The sequence below is a fragment of the Lissotriton vulgaris genome, chromosome 9 (assembly GCF_964263255.1).
Source record: "Lissotriton vulgaris chromosome 9, aLisVul1.2, whole genome shotgun sequence".
Taxonomy (NCBI): Eukaryota; Metazoa; Chordata; class Amphibia; order Caudata; family Salamandridae; genus Lissotriton; species Lissotriton vulgaris.
In genome coordinates, this window is record NC_141697.1 from 433,786,811 (window position 1) to 433,812,579 (window position 25,769).

At 45.9% G+C, this 25,769-nt stretch overlaps 1 protein-coding gene across 6 annotated transcripts in view; it reads left to right on the plus strand.

Moving 5' to 3' along the window:
• KLC1 (kinesin light chain 1) overlaps positions 1–25,769 on the plus strand; it is a 405,752-nt gene that overhangs the window by 123,849 nt on the left and 256,134 nt on the right. For all 6 annotated transcript variants that reach the window (XM_086937867.1, XM_086937865.1, XM_086937866.1 and 3 more), the window contains exon 2: positions 9,522–9,783. In XM_086937867.1, the coding sequence (XP_086793993.1) occupies positions 9,523–9,783 (261 nt within the window). In that variant the 5' untranslated portion in view covers position 9,522. The remainder of the gene's footprint in view (positions 1–9,521; positions 9,784–25,769) is intronic.

Genomic DNA, 25,769 nt, shown 5'->3' on the forward strand with positions numbered 1-25,769 from the left:
GACTCTGCCTTGGCGAGCATCCACAGAAAAACCAAAAGTATGCAGCAGCAGCTCAGCGTGTGAAACACGGACACGCTCGAAGCATACAAATTAGATGGGAGCCATAGCTACCTCAAGATCGAATGTGGAATGTGGGTATGAAGCACTGCAGGCACCCTCTGTGCAGAGTCCGACGATCAGGCTCTAGTGCCTGAAATGGTGGTCCCCTTGAGGCAATAATGTCACATGGCAGCCATCTTAAGGTCATGCAGTGGTTATATGCTCCCGTATATCAGTAATCCTGTGCCTTCTTCACATCTGCCTAGGACATTACAGGGAGCCTTACTTCAGTCCTCCTTAACTCCAAGGGACTACAGGGAAGCCTCCTGCACTCCTCCTGTGTGAGGGATGACAACCGCCATTTTGGGGTTAGGCGGGCAGAGATATGTGCTATTCCCCCTTTACTGTGACTGTGTTGTTGTACCCCCTGCACTCAGGAGGAATATGCCCTGTGCTGGTGAGTCCCGGGGGCTCCAGAAATCAACTCACCCCACCAGGGTCACTTTTATTCACGGCCGCCGGGCCCTCACAATGCTCGAGGCTGGGCCCCATACCGACCCCATACTGACGCCCAGTGAACAGGTTAGGAATTTAGGGATGTGGCTTCAACCAGGCTTGCTTGAATCCAGTGGTAAAGTGAGCAAGGGACTCGCGTCTGGGCTAAAGAACGGTGATGGATTAACCCCAGATCTGTTGACTGGGTGTGAGTGTTTGATTGGTTCAGATGCTCCGTCCATCACCACCCCATTTTGTACCGCTTTGTTCCCCATAAGTTGGCAGGATATGCTCAGACGTGAGTCCCTTGCTCACTTTGCCACTGGATTCAAGCAAGCCTGGCTGAAGACGGCTGTAATTCCAGAAACCGATCCTAGGAAGCTTGAATCCGGTCCAGGAAAGGCATGGCTTGGCAGTTCGGGCGGGACTGTTCCCATGAGGCACAGGGTCAGACTGATTTGCATATGGCCAAGTCTGAACTGGGGTGGCAGAGTGGGCTAAAGAACAGTGATGGATTAAACCCAGATCTGTTAACTGGGTGTGAGTGTTTGATTGGTTCAGATGCTCCATCCATCACCACCCCCTTTTGGTCCTCACCACCCCCTTTTGTACCGAAATGAAATAAGAAGCCTGTAACTTCTACTGCTGAAGTGTGACTAATTCCGTAATTCATCTTCTCTGGAGGAGAGTGAGTGAGATTCCACTGCAACAAGCATCCCTGACCTTCTCAAGTATTTGACATTGAAAACGCAGCCAAGCCAAACAGTCCAATTCACTTGTCAACCCATGCTAAGAGTACATTCAGCTGCGTGACCCCTGGTCTCTTTTCACGTTCTCTCTTTGTTAGAATGAGAGGAAGTGCACAGACTCATGGACACAGATCTAGTGTCTGTGCTTTAAGCTTTCGAAACCATATTCATGCGCAGTTGAGCACATCTGCATCTCTGCTAGCAGAGGCGGGGAACCCGCTCCTTACTAGATGGTTGCAGTTCTGTTTCTTTGCAGCTGCCTGTGGTCAAGTAATGTCTTAAGGCCCAGTTCTCAAAATAGTTAAGAAATTCCCCCTCGCAGGTTCATGCCTACGTTAAGAACAAAGGGTAAGTTCTAACAAGTCGTAAAACTACATAACCGTCATGGTAAAAGCCATTTACAGTGCCCTTCTCCAGACGAGGGATTAGAAACTAGGATGTGGAAATTACCTATTCTATTGATAGATTTTATTTATAAGAACTCTTTATTGGTGTTTAATACAGTATGATAGACACAGCAATCACACGTGGAGTAAAAATACAACTTTTTAAAATACAGAGTAATCCAGAAGTACTACTGTGAAGCAGTGACAAGTGCACAATTGTGGCGAACTTCTTTTACCTCCTTATTCCTCTCTGACAAATTTATTTTCCTCTGTAAAATTATACATTTACAAATGCGTAAACATCTCACAAAAGTGCAATTTCACTTGAAAACTTTTTTGCTATTTTTTGTCCACTTGGTAAATATATTTCCCCAGAGAATTGCTACCCCTTAAGCCCCTAGCAATTGTGTTAACAAACTCCCATGTTTGTTGATATTAATCTGCTTTTCAAAACAACCCACCCCTGTGAGCAGATTTACTCACACATAATGGTATGCAAAACTGGTGTAACATGATGTTTGACATAATTTTTCGAGTGTAAATTCATGTTTGTATTCACTTAACTTGAATGTATGCTTTTAAAACAAACCATAGGTGCATAAAAGTCCACTTTAGGTAAGCAGTTTACTTTTGGAATCAGACCTTGCTTCTTTCGATTTGTAATGGAGTATTAATATCCGTGACAAAAGGATAATGATGAGTAAAACGAGGATAAGTATACATTGCATTTCTAAAACATCTTCCACCCAGAAGAGAGGAAGTGGGCTTATGATCTTTGAATAGCGAACTAGTTCTCAAATACCACCAGTTAATGCCTGATCTTCTTTGGGATGATGTACTGACGTAGCCACAGTAGTATTTGTTAATGATCCAGTAGACCCTGAAGAGGGAAGTACCACCGTGGATTTTGTATTGTTCTTCACGTATGAAGTGGACTAACTAATTCAGATGTGCTCTTCTTCAAAGGTATTGATGCATTTATAGCGGGTCATTCGCCTGAGTCTAAAAAAAATATATATCAAGGTTGAGTTTTGTCATGATTCTGTGCATAGCAGGGAGTCCTCCTCCCTTTTATATTTGTTACTCATCTTGGACATGGATAATAGGACATGGACGCACAGGGGCTTAACATGGATGACACAGAAGGTTCAGTTTTGTTTTAGCAAAGGGTTTAGGGATTTCCACACTAAGAGCCTGATTTAGATCTTGGCGGATGGGTTACTCCGTCACAACGGTGACGGATATCTTGTCCACCGAAATATAAATCCCAATATATCCTATGGGATTTATATTTCGGCGGGCATGATATCAGTCACTGTTCTGATGGAGTAACCCGTCGCCGAGATCCAAGTCTGATCTCTTGAATTGGGTCTAGCTGACCAAGTCTGTTACAGCAACCAGAGAGTGTAGACATTCATGAAAATGAGTAGGATTACCTAATTTCCTTATTTGTTATGTCTAATTTTAGCCTTCCTGATAAAGTAGAAAATAAATCTAATATAACAGTAAGGAATTGACCAGTTTGGTAAGGAGGACTCCTCCCTGCTACTACACTCGCTTCCATTTTACCCACTGGTATCCCTAGAGACCCGAGAGATATCCAACCTGTCTTCACCACCAGTTGGGCTTGGCTCAAGCTGAGCAGAATCACCCATACACAATCACTGTATTCCTCTTCCCTTCCCCTCCCAAATGCCCACCTGTTACCCATAACCGGTGAAAAATGAGTAAAGAGAACCTGCGTCAAATTCAACATCCACAAGTTGGGTGATCTCTTCCCCGTGGGTCATGTTTTTGATCTGGAGGATGTGTCCACGTTTGCGGAGGACAAATTTGTCCTGGCCAGACTACGTACAACATTACGAAGCAAATTTCCAGACTATTCGCTGGAGCCCCTCTCATTCCCCCCCTTACACTGGTGATAGACAGCGACAAAGGGTTCCACCTTATATCCCAATTATATAGGGCTTGCTCTGACGTGGTGCCGGTGGACGACTCTAGGGTGTGCTCAGCGTGGGAGGCGGACCTGGGCAGTTCAATCAGGGACGAGCAGTGGCTGGACTGCTGTAAAGTTACTAGAACAGTGTCCTTGAATAACAAACACAAACTGATACACTTTAAATTCCTACGTAGACTTTATGCTACACCTGCCCGCACACACAGGATAGACCCCTCCAGACCACACACCTGCCAACGTTGCCAGGCTCCGCAGGCAGACTTCTCACATCTGGCCTGGAGTTGTCCACGAGTCTACGATTTCTGGGTGGAAATCCATAGGCTTCTAAGCAAAATGATTCAAATCCCAGTGGACCCCCTGCCCTAGATAGCACTGTTTGGGTACGTGGTACAATTTCCCCTGAAGGTTCGCAGATTTGCTGCCATCTCCTTACTCCTAGCTAAAAGGGAGGTCGCAATCTGCTGGGGTAGCAAAAGAGCACCAAAGGCATCTGGGTGGCTCCAAAGCTTAGCGACCTGTTCCACAAAAAGTGATATGTATGCCAACACTATACCGGTGTCTTCTAGGCCTAAAGATATATGGGGACCGTTCCGAGACTTCCTAGCTTCACAGCAGCAAACCCCTACTACGCAGCAGGGACAGGGTCTGGAGCCAACAGGGGTGGGATGAGGGAAACACTGTATTAAAAATGTACCTGTGTATACTATACATAGTATGATAACAGAAGCGAAAGAGATGATTGGAGCAGAACGGGCGGACGACGGGTTGAGAGGGGATTCCTTCGATTGTACTTCCACCATGCCAACTACTGGGGTCTTAGAATGCACTGGTTGTGCTGTGATTACTCTTGCGCTGATAAGTCGTGCCCTGCTGATCATAATGAAATGTCAATGTTGAAGCGTAATTTATATGTACTGCAATTGAACTCTGTACTCTGCTTTCTTTTTTCAAAAACTGCTAAATAAGGTAAAAAAAAAAAGTCTTAATAAGAGGTAAATGCATAGTGGAAAGTTCTGATTAAACGCAAAATTGGAACCTAAAAAAAAAAAAGAGGAAGAGTGCGAATTTCAGTGGACAGTAAGAATATTCTACCTCATTATGCTCCCTACAGCTTGCTTAAATACAGAAGCAGTCCCATCCTTAAAATGGTCCTGTGCATCCGGTCCAGGTGGAATTGCCAACAATGTACTAAAGATAAATCCTGCTGGATGAGCCTCCATCCTTACCCCAGTAAACAGTGCTTTATTAAACATGTGCACCTTTCGGTTGACTTGTGGTCTATGATTATAAGAACGATCTGAAAGGATCCTGCTGCTTTCCCTTCAATCTCTGTTGAATCTTCCATGGAAAAGTTTTACAGAATTGTAGAGCTACGGGCTTGGACTGATGAGAAGGGGTGGATTTCACCAGAGCTGGCCGTGTTTATTAGCGGACACTAACCCCTGCATACATGATCAATATAGGATCATTTAGCTAAAAGGTCAACAAGGCAGGGGGCTAAGCATTGTTAAAAGCAGAGAAGGATTATTACTATGATTGAGCATTGACACATACTTCAAGATGTGAAATAGCAGAGGGTCAAATTTGTTATTGCAGGAGGCAAATCGAGAAGAGGACACTTTACCAAGTTGGCCAAACTGTGTGGGGCCCATTTTCTACTCTTGCATGCTACCTCCGCAAGAGCGGTATGCATTTCATTCACAAATGTGTCCCCATGAGTTTCCGCAACCACAGATGTGATGATCAGGACAAGACGATTGAGTTAGGTGCTGTATCTGTGGGAGTACGGCATCCCTGCTGGACATTGGTGGAGAAGTGTGGCTCACAGGTTAGAGCGGCAGACTCTGAAGCAGAGATCAGGCCCGCCACCAGGGTTCATGTCCCGACGCGGCAAGGTCTTGAGCTCAATGTCCGCAGACTTGATAATTCTCGCCTCATTGCCTACTCTAATCATGGGTCCCACGCGGCAACTCTGGGCAATAGCTTGCTTAATCTCCACAACGGCCCCAACAACACTGGGATGCCTGGCTTCACCTTGGGGGTGCCCAGGAGGGGCATCTCACAGGGAGAGCCAGGAAGGGTTTCCAGCGTTATACAGCGCCAGGACGCCCCGTTGCTGGGGCAGCTGTGCCCTCTACAATTATACTACATTACAAGTATACTACACATTTAGAGCTCTAAATACGATGATCCTGAATTCTTTATATTTGTATTTGCTTTTGCAATCTGTATTAGTGACATTGTTTCTTTTCCATATGCATTGATTTATAATTAGATAGAAGGCAGGCTATACAGTGAATAGATCGTCGCTGGACTTCCTGCATTTCTGCTCAGAGTACATTCACTTTATAGTCTTTATGCACCAACCCTGAACTACTGGACAGCTGGTGGCATGCCCATGCTGGTCAGAGGACTTACTTTCTTAACTCCACAGCTCATAAGACTTATAGTGGCTTGTTGACTCAACAGATGGAAGAAAAAAGATGATGCATATTCACTACATTCCCAGGATACTGTCCGTCAATTTCCATTTTTAGGTCGAGCCTAGCGCAGCTCGCATGCGCTGCTCTAGAAAATGACCTCATGGAATCACTTCAGCTTTTCAGCAAACTTGTGCGTGTGGGTAATATAAGCCACACGCACACGTTTGCTGAAAAGCTGAAATGATTGGCCATTGCGCTTGGCTTTCAACAATGGAAAGCCCGCAATTAGCCAAAGGCGGGTGCATGTCCCGCCTTCTCTCTAAACTTTCACTCTCCTAGCCTAGGGAACTCTGGAGCGAGCAGCAGCGCGGCCGGATACCAGCTCCATTCCTGACATACCTTGTCTAATTAGCAGGGTCGCTTTAACTTTCGAGGCCGCACTTATTTTTTTAATGTGTCCTGTAGACTACACTTTTAGAATAACCTAGCACGTGAATGACACCCCTTGATGGTGCACTGAAGAATCTATTTTCGGTCATCATAGACATCCGCATACACGTACAGGCTGCAGATGGTGCCACCTCCTGCCCCCAAGCCCACCCTCCCATGCATTGCGACCAGGAAGAAATTAAGCGTTTTCTGAGGAACTGGCGCTTCCATCTGCGCTCTCGCTTCCGCGCGCGCTGCGTCCGAGGCACACAGGTCTCTCATGCTTTATTTCTTTCAGCACTTAATGAAGCCTGCTCTGATCCTGCTGCGGCGCGGGCTTCGCATCGCCATGGTTATTCAAACTCGAGCAGGCCAACAATAACAGCCTCAGTGTGGGAAATGGCGGCCGCAGATCCGAGCAAGCCCTCTCTTGGTGGTCTTCTGAGCATTACCGCAGCAAGAGACTGATTTATTGTTTTATCTTCTTATGCTTCTCGCCGGTCTTCCTGTTGCTGCCTGCTGGCGGAACCCATTTATATTCCATGGGGAGAAGGGCTGGAATAACCTCAAACGCTTATATACGTATATTTTTGTGAATCCGTTCAGTCACGAAAATACTGGCCGCAGAGAACTTACTTTCTATACGCGGTATGTTAAAGCTCCTTTTCAGTATGGTGCTGTTAATTTAAGCTTGTGGTGAGGAGGACATTGTTTGCCATCTAATCGTCAGTATATTTAGGCCCAACTGTGCTGAGGATGATGGCGCAGTATTTTATACTTCTGGTTTGTGCTTGTTAAATCCAGACTTAATCATTCATTTAGTTCTTCTTGAAAACTGTTTTCTACCCATCTAAAGGTTCAGAAGTTGCAAAGCAGCATTAACTCTCTCTCAGATGCATACTCCTTAAGGTATCTGGCAGACAAACTTTATGTATGAGTAGGGTTATGAGAATTCAACAGCAACAGGGAACTTGTGGGAATTTTGCTGTTGATAAAGCTTTAAATCTAAATACCATTCTTCTCAGGGAGTGTCCAGAGAATACGTTGTCAAGAAAAATGCCCCCCTGCAAGTTGGTATGAGTCTCTCTAGGGAGGGCAATGCAATCAACGAACAGAAACCAAAGGCAACCCCATTTATTAATATGGACCAAATTTTCATGAGAACATATATTAAGAGGTGAAAAGGGCATCATGCAAAATGTGAGAGATTAGATATCAATTAAACATCTATGTTTATTCCCATTTCAATAAAAATATAATGATACATTCCAGCACCACCTCCACATCAGTGCACCACCACCACTGTAGCACCAGCTCAGCACCTGCACAGCCCCACACCAGCAGCAATTCAGAACCAACACAGCACCACTTCAGCATCAATACAGCAACACCTCAACACAGAAAAAAACAATATCACTTGGAACCACATAAGCACCAGTTCAGCTACACAACATCGGCATAACTCCTCACCAAGACATTACTCTGCACCACCACAGCATCACTCAGTACCACATGTGTATCATTCAGCATCACATAAGCATCACCTCGGAACCAGCGCACCACCACTTCAGCGTCACCTCAATATCATTCCGGATCACCTGAGCATCACCTCTGCCACTTCTCACAACCCCCTCAGCATCACTCCACAACACTTCAATTTGGCATAAAAATGTATTAATTCTCTACAAATAACTCTCCACTACTACTATCTAATTAAATTACTATTTCACAACATCCACCCTCCAGTTGTTTATATCCCACACCTAACAATAAAAAGTATTAAACAAATTAATTACAACAAGCAAGGTAAAAATTGACAGCATTGCATAAACAAATAAACGAGAACACATTTTTTTTTAATTAATTTTGGTTTTTAGTACAATACTTCCGTTGGATAAAATGTTTTTTCGGTTAGATATAAGGTGACAGAAATAGTTAATTCACTTGGTTTATTATAACGTATACATTTTCAACATGCTGCGCAACATGCTGCGCAACATTCACAACACTCTACAACACATATTAAAAATTTTAACAAAGCCAATAGCTCTGACTAAACACTTAGATCGCCCCAAAGGCAAGACCTATTGGCTATGCCAATGCTTGTTCTTTGTGGTGCCGGCTGGTGTGTGCTGAAAGCCATGAAGGGGTCTCCAGCTACCTGCACCATTTAGTTTGGGTTTTTAGTTACCGTGGTGTACACATTCAACCTAGGTTCTCACTAGATCTAATATTTGTATTGAAATTATCTGCCTGGGACGCCTTCGAGTTGTATGTGTGGGCTATTTACTTGTCAATCAAATTAGGTGTCACCAAATCTCTTGAGAGAGGAATTGGCTAATCTGTCAGAACGGATTTGGTTGGCTTAGGTCCGAGAGGTGGAGGAGTTTATAGCCAATGATTTGTTGCTTATTGAACTCTGAAGACAATATGTTGCCGTAGCACTACATAAACGTAGCTATGAGAATTGCAGACTTCTCTCAGATTTCTTTTTGTATCTTCTCATTCAGTGATTCCTCTTAATACAATTGCTCTACGAAGTTACTGGCATGCAGTACACAAGGCCATAAACCTAGATTAATTATGGTTTAGGTGTGAATGTGATACAATTGTACATACCTGACCCACTGTAAATTTAATGCTGGCATTTGCATGCAAAATACATTTACAAAATATCTACTTTGTGTAATGCTTCTGTCTAGATTAATAAATTATAGTCTGACGACGACGATATGTTAAAGTGGCTTCAAAGTGCAATCTAGCACACAGTCTCTCAAATCATTTAGAAAAAGTAGCTGCTTGGAATATATGACCTCATTTTGTATTTCCTACAGGGTAACTTAGAATATTTTGTTTTTATAAGTACAATTACGCTGTATGATTGTGAGGTTACTGATTTCTGCCATGACTCTTCATGAGCCCTGTACAAAAAAATAAAATAAACGTACAACATAAAAATACATTGTGGTGAGGCCGTTATGGATTAGAGCACTGCATGCTCCAAAAAAAACTAACAATTTTTGCATGTTTGTATTTTTTACAGAATGTATGACAACATGTCCACAATGGTGTACCTGAAGGAAGACAAGTTGGAGAAACTCACCCAGGATGAAATCATTTCTAAAACAAAACAAGTAATTCAGGGGCTGGAGGCGTTGAAGAATGAGCACAACTCTATTTTACAGAGCTTACTCGACACACTGAAATGCTTAAAGAAAGATGACGAGACAAACCTGGTGGAGGAGAAATCCATCATGATCCGCAAGTCCCTGGAAATGCTGGAGCTTGGGCTTGGTGAAGCGCAGGTATGTGTACTGTGGAATGCAACCTATAGCTTCTACTTAGTGTACAAAGACATAAATATTGAAGGCCTAGGAATACTGTATTCAGTTGTAAATGTAGGTGAGTGTGTCTGAAATCTGTACAATGAGGTGCTGCCTGGGGCCAGAAAATCTATGCACACCATATGCCAGTATCTTAATAAGACCGCTCTGATATTTTCTAATTATTTCTTGACTTTGGTACAGTCAATACTTGTTTATTTCTGTATTGTGTAAAACAATTAATGGAAGGGTTTTATTATAAACTCTGTCAACCCAGAACACCATCATTATTGTTTTTTTAAGTTGAGGAACACGTTCTCTTCTGAGTGGTACATTGTTACCACCAGTGAAAATGTTACTTAAAACATAAAAGAGACTCATTGACAAATGTGTGTGCGCAAAGCATTGTAACAGTGCCAAAAATGACTGAATATAGTGCCAGGTAATGAATGGGTCATGGAGAGTTGTTCAGACAGTAACGCATTTTCTTTGGAGAGAAAACGCACTGAGGCATTTGTTAGTGTTTGAACCAGCAACATGTACTAAAACTTAGAATCTGAAAGCTAGTTGACTTGTGAGGTACCTCTCACCAGGAAAAGTACTTCCTTATGTAATGTAAACTGAACTTGTATAGCACGCTGTCACCCAACGGGTATCCTGGCACTTAGAAAGTATTTTGCTGTATTATGGCGTGGTTAATCATCCATCCTAAGATGGGGCATACAGTACATTGAGGACGGGAAAAGAAACCGGGTACGACACCTGAATGAGTTGAAGACACTGCATCTGTGAGTTATTTCTCCCTCTGGAGCAGCCAAGTCTTCAGCTTCTTCCTAAATTGCATCAAGTTCTCACTTTGCCTAATGTCATTTGGAAGTTTGTTCCACATCCGTGAGGCCACGGAGCTGAAGGCTCTCCCTCCAGTCCTCGTTCTTTTGAATTTTGCGATGTTGATCAAATTTGCTGTCAATGAGCGGAGGTTTCTTGGGGGAGTGTACCACGTGAATTTTCTCTGCAGTGGTCTAGGACCCAGACCATGTGCTGCCTTGAAGATGATGAAGAGAGATTTAAAATGTATCCTATGCCGAATCGGCAGCCAATGAAGATCTCTTAGGGCCAGAGATGTAGAGGACCTGCTCTGCCGGTTTAGAGCTATTTTTTGTATTCTTTGTAACTTTAATACCAAGTAATTCAGAGCTCCAAGATATAGAGAGTTACAATAGTCCATCCTGCTCAGAATGACGCTCCTTATTACTTGTGCTCTGGCAGGGGCTGGCAACAGCTGGAGAATCTTTCGTAGCGCTCTAATCAAGGCAAAGCAGGTACCAACTGTTTTATTTATTTGTGAGTCCAGTTAAAGGTTATTGTCGATCAGCACAGCCTAGATCATGGACTGTTTTGGCTGGAGTTAGCTGTGTATCTGAGTGGGTGATCCGGAAGTCGACAGGAGGGGGATGAGCTATTTTGCTCGTAGTGCAATAAACGACTTCTGTCTTGTCTCCATTGTATTGGAGGAAGTTGTTTCTGAGCCAGTTTGTGGTACTTTCCATGCACTTATGGATGACATTCCCATCCTTGACCCCAAACTGGCCAGTTTGCAGACGTGGGTTACATTGTAGGCCGCCTTTATGTTATACCCTCCAACCTCTGATCCTGCTTTCCATTGGCAACGTCAGTGCTGAAGTGATTGAGTTAGACTATTCTCTTCTTATTGGTCCAGAGCCATGACGCTCACTGCAGTCTTCACATATGGACAGCAAATATCCGAAAAGGAGACATGAGGCAGTTAAAAGTATACACGAAAGTGGCATTGAAACTACTGTAAAAGTAGTGTGTCGCCCAATGTGTTTAAGGGATGATTCCTCTTCACCACTGAAGTGTGCGACTTACCTTCCACTAAGTATCAAGAAACTCAATGTCTAGACATACACTTTTCACAAAGCAGAAAGGAGATGAACCGTCATGTTTTGCACTAATTGTCAACTGTATATTGCTGATCCTGGTCTGAGTATCCAGAGTCCAGTTTACATAGTTTCGAAAGAACAGGTAGAATCACACCCTCTTAACTATTTAGACGGGTTTAGTTGTTCTGAATGTAATTCAGTGAATATATTTATAAAATGTGCACCTATATGGAAAGCAACAGAGGAATTAAACTTCCTATTTAGGAAGTCTACAGCCAGCAAACAGTTACGTGGGTACTTAACAAATGAGGGGAAATGCTCTGTGAAGATGTGTGTTTAGTTACTTTCTGATATGCAGGAAGATGGGAACCATTCGGATGCCAATGGTGATGTTCCATATTCTGTGTGTGTAGACAAAGAATGCTTGATTTCTCATGTTTTAGTTATTGCAATTCTTGTTTCCAGTTTGGCAGATTATTTGCTCTTAGTGTTGGGTTTCCAGCCAAGAACGCTAGCCTTTCAATCTGGTACTTGAAGGCTTTTGTTTAAAGGTCTTGTAACGTGACACAACTGATCTTGAAGGCTGTGCAGGCCTGGAAGTGGAGTCAGTAAAGTTCCTTCAGTGTCTGAGTTGAACTTCTACAAGAACTTTTGAAGGTGAGGTGCAGCTTGTAAGAAGCCCTTCATAGGTGCCTCTGTAGATTAAGGACAGCTGCTGAGTAGAGTGTTGCCTTTGTCTAGGTAGGAGAGGTCTAGTGGTTGTACTGATAATCTGATCTTTTATTTGAGTAGGAAGACTTCCCTTTTCAAGTGGGAGAACTAGTATAATGCTTTCTGATAGATACATCTGCCAGTGGATTCCTCACCTTGTGAATATCCCCCTTGCGTCAGCAATATTCGGAAATTCTTTCGAAGCTTCGCGCCGATGTGGGCGATGTCATAGAGGCACGGCATTGCGCGCGCCTCCGCCGACATCACCGACACCATATTAGGCCCACGCCGGCGTGATGACATCAGTTCCCTTTTTTCCGCGTCGTCGACGCTAACGGTTTTCTAGGGATCGTCCGTAGCAATTGCTGTAACTTTGTTACATTGTGATAATTGTGCTTCTTTGTCTTCTCACTCGACATGTCTTCGAAGAAGACCGGGTTTAAGGCTTGTGGCGAGTGTGGGAAGACTATGTCCATTACGGATCCACACGAATGCTGTATATGGTGTTTAAGCTCCGACCACGATGTCGAGGACTGCCAGTCTTGTAGGAAAATGACTTCCAAGGCCCTCCGAGAGCGAGAAACCAAGCTTCTCGTGGCAAAACTTAAAGGCAGAAAAGAGAAGAAAAGTTCGAGGTCACAAACTCGGAGGTCGAGGTCTCGATCGAGGTCGCGCTTGGACTCAACTTCGGCCCATGCATCACATTCTTCAAAGAAGAAACACAAGAAGAGAACCCACGAGTCCAGGCATCATTCGAGGAAGGACTCTGGTTCAAATCCGAAGTCACAGGTGAAGCTGGTTGAAAAGGTCGTGGTGACTTCGGCTTCGGATGAGCAGGACGCCGAGGGTGAAGTGTCGCCTGCAAATTCACCAGGTTCTCCGGGGCAGGTAGCAAATCCATCTCCGGCACCATCCCATCCTTCAGGTCGGGAGGATGAAGGTGAGGAGGAGGTGGTTGGTGAGGGAGAGACTCCGTTGCCAGCGGGTCCGTCGACTCCGGTGCACGAGCCCGAAGAGGAGGCCGACGTCGATTCGACTCCACGCCCTTATGAGCAGCCCGGGGGTATGTACCCTGCCTTCCCGGCTCCAGGTCAGGATCTGTCGCAGTTCCTAAACGCGATGTTTGGAATATATAACAGGGCAATGTATCCCACTGGGTCTCCAGCTGGTCCCACGGGTCCGTTGACGTATGGTTTGGGTGTTCCTCAGACCTATGCTCCTGCGCCCTTTATGCCCTTCATGCAGGCTCCGGCGCCGCATTGGCATTTTCCGACGCCGGCGAGGCCTTAGACTCCGAAGCCATCGACACCGAAGCCGTCGACGCCTATTCCTTTGACGCCGATTCCATCAACTCCGATGCCGAACCCTGATCGACCTCGTACGAAAATCGCTCGTCCGACGTCAATGCGGCGCCGTCAAAGTAGACAGGGGATCCGTCGACCTCGTATGTGAAGCACAGGTCGAGGCGTGAAGCCCAGAGGCTTATGGAGGAAGAAAAGTTTCGAGAAGATAATTTGGAGGAGGGTGAGCTACAGGAGTCTGAGGACCCATTTGATGATTTAACAGTGGCCAGTGGCCTTGAACTGTCTCCTGAGTGGGATTTAGTTTCAGTGCCGGATGCACCCTCTAAGGATGTGGCTCCTTACCATATGGTGATAAGGAAGGCGGCAAGTTTGTTGAACATTACTCTACCAACTGCTGAGTTTAAATCGAACCTTCTTACGGAGGTCCTTCACTCTCCATCCTCAGTGGTTGAACCAATTCTGCCATTTAATGATGCACTGCCAGAGCCAATTTTAGATGTTTGGAAGAAACCTTTGTCGGCTCCTGCAGTATCTAGGGCTGTTGCCAGGAGATACAGAGATGCTCCAGATGACCCTGAATTTTTGTCCACTCACCCTCTGCCTGAGAGTTTAGTGGTGCAGGCTGCCTGTTCCAGGAAGTAAACGGGAGCATTCCCACAGGTACCTGCAGAAAAGGAGTCGAGAAAACAGGATCAGGCTGCTAAATAGATTTTCTCCTCTGCCAGCATGGCGTTAAAGTCCACAAATGTGGCCTGTCTAATGGGACGTTATATCCACGCCCTTATAGACACTGTGAAACAATTGGTGCCAAAGTTACCGGTAGATGATAGGAAGGACTTCCAGGAGGTAATTTCGGACACTCAGGCTGCAGCGAGGCAGGTAATCCAGAGTGGCTTAGACACAGCGGATTCTGTGGCTAGGGTCATGGGCTCTTCGGTGGCAACGAGGAGAGCTGCATGGCTAAAGTCTTCGGAGCTTTCCACGGATGTCCAGTCTGCGTTATTGGATCTGCCATTTGACGGATCTGGTCTGTTTGGCAAAAAGGCAGATGCTGCCTTAGAACGTTTTAAAGACAACAGGGCAACAGCTAAGTCGTTGCGCCTTCAGACCAGGGGATCCTTTGGAAAACGTTTTAGAGGTTTTGGCAGAACTTCTTTTCGTTCCTTCAAGTCCAATCAGCAGCAGCCTCAGCAGCAGCAAAACACTCTGTATAAGGCGTACAGAGGCAGACAGAGAGCACGCCCCAGAGGTCGTCAAGTCGCCTCCTCCTCTTCTTCCTCTTCCCCTTCCCACCCTCCTGCCAACGCAGCAAAGCAGCCCTAGATCCGCCATTCCGGATCATGCGGGCCCAGTGGGGGGCCAGCTTACCCATTTCCTACGAGATTGGGAATTGATTATATCGGATCTTTGGGTTCTCGATCTCATAGAAAATGGGTATGGACTTCCTTTTCGGGAGTTTCCCCCAAATTACCCTCCTTGCCAGGGTTATTGCACGGAGGACCACCTGCTTCGCTTGCAGGAAGAAGTCCTGGCACTGTTCAGAAAGGGTGCGATAGAGGTGGTTCCAGAGCAGGAAAGGGGTCAGGGGTGCTACTCCCGGTATTTCCTGATACACAAGAAGGATGGCAGGCTTCGCCCAATCCCGGATCTCAGGATCTTGGACTTGTTTCTGAAGCAGGAGAAGTTCAAGATGCTCACCCTTGCTCAGGTTCTTCAGGCGCTGATGGAAGAAGACTGGATGGTGTCAATCGACTTACAAGATGCGTATTTTCATATTCCCATCTTGAAGTCGCACAGAAAGTATCTCCGTTTTACGGTTGGGTTGCAACACTACCAGTTTGCGGTCCTCTCGTTTGGCCTTACTACTGCGCCACGAGTCTTCACCAAGGTGATGGCAGTGGTGGCGGCACATCTCAGGTCGGGGATTCCTGTATTCCCGTATCTGGACGACTGGCTGATCAAGGCAGAGTCGCCGGAGAAGGTGCTCCATCACCTGCAGGAGACAACTCAGTTGTTGCACAGGTTGGGTTTTTCGATAAATGTACCCAAATCTCACCTGGTGCCCTCCCAGCACAACCTGTTCATAGGTGCGGTACTAGACACTACTGTATGTCGTGCATTCCCTCCACCTCAAAGGATTGGCGACATACAGGAAATGATTCCTTTGTTTCACAGTGGAGCGGTCGTTCCAGTCCTGAAGGTCCTTCGCCTGCTCGGTCTAATGGCTTCTTGCATACTGCTGGTCAACCATGCACGCTGGCACATAAGGGCACTCCAGTGGTGCCTCCGCAGGCAGTGGTTTCAACACAACGGAGATATCAGGGAGTCGGTGAGGATCTCCAGAGAAACTGCAGCGGATCTGTCCTGGTGGAGCGTGGAAGGCAATCTGTCACAAGGGAAGCCTTTTCATCTACCTCCATCGGTGGCCACGGTGATAACGGATGCATCCACTCTAGGGTGGGGTGCTCATCTGGAGGTCAAGGGTATTTGGTCTCCAGAGGAAAGGTTGCTTCATATCAACCTTCTAGAATTGCGGGCAATACGTTTGGTACTCAAGGCCTTCCTCCCTTCCCTTCGCGGTCGGTCAGTTCAAGTCTTGACGGACAATACGTTGGTATGTCAACAAGCAAGGAGGAGTGGGGTCGCAGTGTCTCTGCAGAGAGGCTTTGCGTCTCTGGACCAGATTTGTCTGATGGCAAGTCATCTGGCCGGGGTACTGAATGTACGTGCGGACACTCTGTCGGCAATTCTCGGCCGACCACGAGTGGAGTCTCCATCCAGAGGTAGTTCGTTGGGTCTTTCGGACTTGGGGAACTCCTCTGGTGGATCTATTTGCCACTCACGAGAATGCTCACTGCCCGTCATTCTGCAGTCTCCAGTTTCCGATTCAGGGAGCCTTGGGGGATGCTTTTCAGTTGAGTTGGGACTCACAGCTCCTTTACGCGTTTTCCCCATACCCTTGATTCCTCAGGTTCTGAGGAAGGTTCGCCAAGACCGGGCCCAAGTTATATTGATCGACCCGGATTGGCCAAGAAGGGTGTGCTACACAGATCTTCTCCACCTCTCCTCGTGCTCGCCGCTCCGTCTCCCTCGCAGGGCAGATCTCCTCTCCCAGATGGAGGGGCGGGTTCTACACCCCCACCTCCAGACCTTACACCTTCATGCCTGGAGATTGAACGGTCCAACCCGAGTTCATTTTCTCTCCCACACGATGTGGTGGATGTCATATTATCGTCGAGGCGTGACTCCACTAAGTCCATTTATTCCTATAGATGGTCTAAGTTCGTTGTATGGTGTGGGGAGAAGTCCATTGACCCTTTAAGGGCACGTTTGTCCAATATTCTTCAATTTGCTCTCTCCTTGGCCCAGCAGGGTTTTGCTGTGGCAACTATTAAGGGTTATTTGTCGGCCTTATCGGTATTCCTTTGTTTGCCGGACCAGTCCTCTTTGTTTAAGTCACCTATTGTTTTACGGTTCATCAAGGGCCTAACCAATACATTTCCTCCAACACCTTTTATTGTTCCTCAGTGGGACTTAAACCTTGTGCTAACTTTTCTAATGGGTTCGCCTTTCGAACCATTACACAATTGTCCCTTGAGGTTTTTGTCCTTAAACTGTTTTTCTGATAGCAATTACCTCGGCAAGGAGGGTAAGTGAGCTTCAAGCTCTAAGTTCAAAGCCCCCGTTTTTATCCATTCATGCTGATCAGATGGCTCTCAGGACCAGGGCTGCTTTTCTGCCAAAAGTGGTAACTCCATTCCACCTGGGGCAGTCCATTACCCTTCCTACCTTTTTATCCTCCCCCTCACCCCTCTAAAGAGGAGGAGAGACTTCACTGTCTGGAGCCTAAAAGGGCGGTGAGCTTTTACCTGGACAGAACGAGTGAGTTCAGGTCAGATGACCAGCTGTTTGTCGGATTTGTTGGCTGCAAGAAGGGAAAAACAGTGCACAAGCGCACGCTATCAAGATGGATAATTTTATGCATCAAGATCTGCTACTCCCTGGCGGGTAAGGAACCTCCAGAGGGTATAAGGGCTCATTCCACTAGAGCAAAGTCTGCAACATCTGCTTTGGCTAGAGGTGTGCCTGTAGAGGACATTTGCAGAGCTGCGACTTGGGCCTCCCTCCACACTTTCGCGAAGCATTACTGTTTAGACTCCGAAGTGAGGGGGGACGGCCGCTTTGCACGCTCTGTCCTCCAGGATTTCTTGGTATAGAGGAGTGGACACCCTCCTCCGGGTGTGGGGACTGCTGTGGGAATCTATTCACAAGGTGAGGAATCCACTGGCAGATGTATCTATCAGAAGAACAAGTTACTTACCTTCGGTAACGCTTTTTCTGGTAGGTACAGTATCTGCCTGTGGATTCCTCACTGATCCACCCGCCTCCCCGTTGTCCACTCTTCTATACCAGAATTACTGTAATATATTTACCTTATTGTCAAGGAATTGTTTCTTTCAAATGTTTTATTGCATTTATTTCACACTGCGTGTGTTACCTTTATGTTTGTGTACTGTGTATACTATGTATATTTCTACTGTCATTGGTCCGTTCGTGTGCCTCGAAGGCACGGAAAAAAGGGTGGAACTGATGTCATCACGCCGGCGTGGGGCCTAATATGGTGTCGGTGACGTCAGCGGAGTCGCGCGCGATGCCGTGCCTCTATGACGTCGCCCACGTCGTCGCGAAGCTACGAAAGAATTTCCGATTGTTGCTGACGCAAGGGGGATATTCACAAGGTGAGGAATCCACAGGCAGATACTGTATCTACCAGAAAAAGCGTTACCGAAGGTAAGTAACTTGTTCGTTATAGTTTTCTTTATGAGTTGCTCCTTGGAGACGAGATCTATATCATGGGTGACCCTGAGTGATTTTTCATCCGCTGTCTACTGGGTGATGAAGCTTTCAAGGCTATTGTCTACTTAACAGCTGTGAATCGGGGTGGTATGATGACTATTGGAGAACAGGAGCAATTTTATGTTATGCTGAGTTTTAAGTAGGTGCTTAACAAATCGTTCTGAATTTGCTGAAGGCATGTTTTAAGTCACAGAATGTCATCCACAAAGGAATGTATGAAGTGCCATTGTGTGTTTTCTGCTTGTTGGTGGATCCTAATGTTGTTGGTAAGTAGTGTACTCAGGGGATCCATTTAGAGGTGGTAATGTATGTTCAAATGTTAATATTTATTCAAATTGCATTCCATGAAGACATCCGACACCTTTGCATGCCGAAGCACTTTTTAGAGAATGGGAAGATTAATGGCTATATGTATACAAATTCCACACTTTCAGATAAAAAAAATGAACGCAACATTGTTTGCGGATTCGATGAAACCAAAACGTTAAGGTTTTGCATGGTGGTTGCGCATGATGAAAATGAGTCAAAGGCTGAATTTTCAGACTTGTTCCCAGATCCTCCGAGTTATTTTCACCATCTAGCAGTATCAGTATTGTTTAGCCTACTGGCCAGGATGCTGGATAATTGGTCTCAGAGTGAAAACTTGACCCCCAAACGCTCCTGGACACTCCTAGTTATCTTAATTGTGTAAACAAAGCCTAATTTAAAGGAGTTCTATGAATATTAAGATGAGGCACAGCGCACCATGTGTGTAACACTCAAAATACAGAATGTACAGCCGGGTTGTTACTTTGAAATATAATAACATGGTAAAGATCAATCAGTTAAAAGTAGAGGAATAATTATGATTTTCAAAATCCTAAATCACTTATCAACCACGGTATGTGGCTTGCTCATTCAGGTGGAAGATTAGCACATTTTATTTGGTTACTTTATTTGCAGCACTTTATTGTTACATGTGCATCTCTTACACCTGAAATGTGTCAGAGTTTAGACAGGCGTGACAAAGGTGGTAGCTGCTACCTTGGAAAGTTGGAAAAAAAGTGATAGCTGGATGACTGAATGTTTTGGGGATTTTTTATGTCGTCCATTCAGTGTACAAACACGCTAGGTAGACCCTTCCCTTTAAGTTAGCACAATTATTAAAAAACTGTAGATTTTGAGGATGTTTGTGATCAGGGTGCTGTTCACTTTTCTCAAAACGGAACAATAGGCCAGCACCACTGGAATTATGCAATTCTCCGGCCACTGCGTTTTCTGCATAAGTATAGATTTGCTGCATTTGGCACATTAGCTCTTAATATGTCAAAAAGTAAATGCCATTGCCCAAACGTTTGCTATGAAACCTGTGGCAGGCACTATTTGGTGATTTAGGGTTATAGGACCATTACATATTTTCAGCCCCTTATATAGTTTTAATCTTTCCCATCCACCCCACTAATAACGGGATACCTAGTGAGTGGATGAGGAATTTTTATCTTTAAAGTTACGCCCTCTATTCAGTTGTCTTCATTAGAGCTTCCTGGAATATGGACGAGCCCACCCTGACCTTAAGGAATCGGGGTGAACCCGTTGATGAGGCATGCCACTACTAGAGAAGGTGAGGGTTATATAAAAAATGCTTTTTTTCCTTTCGCCCCTTCGATTGGGGTGGTGCTTAGATTTGCAACGTGATCAATCGGTTCCTAGCACGTACAAAAAAAACTCCAAAGGGAATACTTAAGTCATTAGTAGTTACATAGGAAGGATGTATCCCATTGTCCTTGGTTAAATGGATCTCTCTACCCTCGTTTTAAAAAAAAAATGTTTTAAGGAGTTTTATATAGCTCCAGCTGGACATAGGGGTATCAGAGCGCTTTACAGCATATACAATATGTGCAAAAAGGCGATATACAATTGGTAGAGCATGAGGGGTCACGCAGGGTAGGGGACAGGTGCATAAGTGAAGGCGCAAAGGGGAGGAGGGTGCAAGACAAACCAGACGATCATCTGGGCGTAGTCCTTGTTCAATTAGTTCGTACATGGAAAGTTTTCTTGATCCGAATCAGTGTAATCGATCCCAAAGTTAAGGTAAGGTGGAGCGTCGGCTATGGCATTTCCTTGGCTCTATCAGTTCGTTCAAGAGCGGTCGAGGAAGAGGACTTTGACTAGTGTCTTGAATTTTGGAAACGAGGGGGTTGTTCTGATGTGCAGGGGATGGAGTTCCAAATTTTTGGTGCGTTATCAGCTAATGATTTGTCTGCGGTTTTCTGCTTGAGAGTTTTCAGCGGGATGAGTAGTAGAGAGTTGTAGCTCCTGAGGTTTCTGGACTTGCCGGCCCTTTTGAGTTTGGCGGCAGGTATTCCGGTTTTCCTGTGTGCAGGGCTTTGTGCATGAGGTAGGCTGTTGTAAAGCTGGCCGGAAGCTCAACTGGGAGCCATATAAGTTCTCTGAGAGCTGGAGAGTTGTGTTCGAATTTCCTAGTTCCAGTAACCATTCTGGCAGCTGCATTATAGGTTGTCTTCAGGGGGGCGAGGTGAGATTTTACTGTCCCAGTCAGGGCTGCAATTCCATAGTCTATTCTGGAGAGCACCAGTGCTTGGGTGGCTTGTTAAGGGTTTTATTTTGTATAGTAGTTTCAAGTTTAGAAAGGCACTTTTAGCAGATCTTGTAATGTGTTTCTTCATGTCCAGTTTCGGATCAAGGGTGATCCCTAGAGATTTTACCGAATCCGTCAAGGTGAGGTTACCATTTAGGGAGTCAATGGCTTTGAGCCATTCTTAAATTTGCGGTTTTTTTCTTTAGTGGAGAGGAGTAGAATTTCCGTTTTCTCTTGGTTGAGTATCAGGTGGTTATATGTGAGCCAGTGTTGAACAACCTTTAGCGTGGTGTTAAGTCTCTGGATGTCTTCAATTAAGGTGGTTTCCAGATAGAGCTGCGTGTCGTCTGCATGGAAGTAAAAGGGGATGTTGGATTTCCTGAGTATAGTGGTGAGGGGTTCCATGTAAATGTTGAAAAGCTGAGGGGAGAGCACTGACCCTTGTGGAACACCCCTGATGATGGGATGGAGGTCAGACTTGAAGTTTTTAATTTGTATTCTTTATGAGCAGTTGTGGAGAAAGTAAGAGAACCAGTGGAGGACCGTCTCCTGAAGTCCGGCCCTTTCTTGTAGAACCTTGATGAGCAATTTGTGGTCAACTGTATCGAATGCGGGCCGATAAGTCTAGGAGGATGAGAAGGCATCATTGATCAGAGTCAAGTGATTTGAATAGATCGTCTATGACATTGAGGATTGCAAATTCGGTACTGCAGCCTTTTCTAAAGCCCGATTGATGGGGATCTAGGAGATTGATGTTATCCAAGTGTTGGGTCAGCTCCGGAAGTACACATCTTTGTAGGATTTTGGACAAAAGAGGTAGGTTCGATACAGGTCTGAAGTTATTCAGATCCTCCGTGTCGACCCCTGGTTTTTTGAGCAGTGGCGTGACTTGGCCTACTTAGAGGCAGTCTGGTACGATTCCAGAGCTCGGTGAACTGTTTATGATCCTGCACCATAGTGGGGCTAGGACGAGTTTCAAGTCTTTGGCCATATGAGTGGGTAGCTGATCCAGGGCCTGGGATGAGGGTTTGGCATTTTAGATTAGTTTGACTATCTATGCTTCCTGGATGGGCATGAAGGAGGACCAATGTTTGGAGGGGTTCAAGGAGGCGCTAATAAGAGTTTCGGTCTGGACCTTTGTTTTGAGAGAGTATTTAAAATCAGCCTGCCAATTACCGTGGCTGCATAGACTTGAATCAGTCTCAGGCCTTTAACCACCAGACAGACACTGCCTTTTAATGTCTTGCAGGTTCCTGCTTTTTCCTTTGTCACATTTTTCAGTCTCTCTCTTCCTCCTTCTTTCCCTTTTGTGTGGCTTTTCTTTCTCTCTAGGTCAAAGTCAAATGAAAATAAAGTAGTGCCTGTCCCTGAATGAGGAATAAGTGCATGTCCCCGCTGCATGATTGTAGTGGCCCTGCAATATGCTGTTTCTGTGAAGGGGAACATCTGTCTACTGATATGCCCCAACAAAATTGATAATGTTATGGCCATGTTTCCAAACGGACCTCAATCTAATGACTGAAATGTATCTCACTGTATCTAATATCTCTAGATCTACTGGCTACTGGTCGCGATAAAAAATTCCAGCTTCTGTGGCCTAAAGGGGACTTGATCTAGGCAATTGACCTGGTTTGGTAGCCCAAAGCATTAGAAACCTATAACTGAACTCTTTGGGATGAGAAATTGTAATCCTTATTTTGACTTTTGGGAGCAGAGCAATTCCTGGTTTAGGATTCCAGTCTTCTGGGTAGTTATATCTTCAATATTTTGGAGAACAGCATGGTCCTTCCATAAGGCCCAGGAATTAGCAGTCTTGTTAATGAAACGATCCTCGTGCAGTCCGAAATTTAGGTTCAAATGGGGGTGGGGAGGAGTCTCACAAGGGCAAAGGGCACACTAAGGACCTCTAGCTCAGACTCCATTGAGCTGTTAGGTCAGCTTGATGCTGGCAATTGCAAAGAAAGGCAGAGTTAGGGCATATCCAGCTAAGACGCTGGGACGCTTCCTGTGGAACCTAGGCCAAAGGGCTAGCAATGGGACCGGTTGGGAAGAATGGCAGGTATCGCAACTGAATCAGGAAAATTGCCTTTATTGTGATTCCAGGCAGCATGTTTGAGTCTTGGTCACTTTTTAAATACACCCTTAGCCATTTCCTGAGTTACAACATTGTATGTCAGAATAAACACATTCTGACATACAATCAGGGTATCAGGATGATAGCAACAGGGTTTGGGCTTGCTAACACCCTGATGTAGGGTTGAGGCTTATGAGTACATGTGGATGCTTGTACAGTATTGTCCCTCCTACCCAATAGTCGTCCACCACCACATCCACCATGTCCACCACGTCCACCACCACCACGTCCACCACCATGTCCACCACCACCACCACCACGTCCACCACCACCACGTCCACTACTACATCCACATCCACCACCACCACGTCCACCACCACAACGTCCACCAAAACCACGTCCACCACCACCAGATCCACGACCATGTCCACCACCTCGTCCACCACATCCACCTTCAAACCACCACCACGTCCGCCACCACCACGTCCACTGCCAACCCCTCCACCACCACGTCCACCACCACGTCTACCACATCCACCTTCAAAACCACCACCATGTCCACCCCCACCACTTCCACCACCACCACATCCACCACCACCACGTCCACCGCCAACACCACCACCACTTCCACCGCCAACACCACCACCACTTCCACCACCACGTCCACCACCACCACTTCCACCACCATGTCCACCATCACCACATCCACCATCACCACATCCACCACCACGTCCACCACCACGTCCACCTCCACCACCGCCGACACCACCACCACTTCCACCACGTCCACCACCACCACGTCCACCACATCCACCACCACCACGTCCACCACCACCACGTCCACCACCACCACGTCCACCACCACCACGTCTACCACCACCACGTCGTCCACCACCATATCCACTACCATGTCCACCACAATATCCACTACCATGTCCACCACAATACTGGGTAGGTATGATCGACAGATGTGGTCGGATATTTCACCATATCTCAAAGCTTCCGGAACCAGAAAGATCAGAAGCTAAGAAAATACTTCATGAGGGAGAGTGCGCTTCTGCAGAGATGATTAATGCAGCCGTAGATGTTGCATCTACAGGTTCCCAACAATTAGCAGGGGCAGCAGTGCTGAGGAGACAAGGTTGGCTGAAGTCAACATCTTTCCGCCAAGAGGTCCAGGCAAAAATAATAGATATGCTTTACGATGGGGAATTTCTCTTTAGCCAGCACACTGACGAGGCTTTGCAGGCAATAAAGAAAAATACTGCAAGGTCACTGGGAAAAACCTACAGTTTCGCAAATCGCCCTTTCGAGAAGCCAAAGGACGTGGATCCTATTCGCATAGAGGGGGCTATTCCCAACAACGCTCGTACCAGTCTTCACAGAGTATCCAGCGGTACTAGCCGTATAAGCAACAAACATACGGACAGCGGGACAGCGAGGCAGCAACGTTTCGCAAGGAAAAAGAAAGTCCTCTTATCGGGACGGGATTCTTCTAAGAGACAATGAGACCTGTCACCTGCCACCACCTCTGCCCATACCAAGGTCAAAAGTTGGAGGAAGAATATCCCATTACTGCTCAAATTGGTCCAAGATTACTACGGACAAATGAGTCCTGGACATAGTGACCAGAGGTCACGCTTTAGAATTTGTCAAAACCCCTCCAAATTCACCTCCAAAGGGTCCACCACCGGCTCACCTCAAGGAGCTTTTCTCCCAGATAAATATCATGATTCGGAAAGGTGCAATCGAAAAGGTTCCTCAATTGCAGAAAGGAAGAGGTTTCTATCCAAGGTTCTTCCTCATACGAAAGGAGTCGGGGAATGGTGCCCTATCCTTGACCTGCGTGCCCTCAACAAATACCTCATAAAACTGTCCTTCCGGATGTTAACACTTCAAGAAATCCTCCTGCTTCTTTCCAAGGGCGATCACATGGCCACCCTCGACCTTCAGGATGCTTATTTTCATGTACCCATCCTTCCCAGGCACAGAACATTTCTAAGGTTCAGAGTGGCTGGCAGGGATTTTCAATTCAATGTTCTCCCATTTGGGCTTTGCTCAGGGCCTCGAGTGGTCACAAAGATGTTAGCTCCAGTGGCGGCACATCTTCGCTTGGAAGGCATTCAAATTTTCCCGTACTTAGACGATTGCCTTATCAAGGCCAATTCTTTGGGAGCAGCAAAGGTGCATGTTCAAAAATGCCTGTCGCTTTTTCAGTCTCTGGGACTCTCAATCAATTTCAAGAAATCCCATCTTGTTCCAACGCAGAAGGTTTTGTTCCTAGGAGCCACGTTAGACACTCGGATCGCTCAAGCCTTTGTCCCAAAAGAAAGACAACGCGAGATTTGCAACATGGCCCTCAGCTTGCGGCAAAAAGAGTACGTTTCAGTAAGAATGTTCAAGTACTTCCTAGGGATGCTTTCATCCTGCATCCCTCTCATACCCAACTGCCGTTTTCGAATGAGACCTTTCCAGGAGGAACTCCACCTCCAATGGGTACAAGTCTCGGGGTCGTTCGACGACAAGATCACCATAACTTA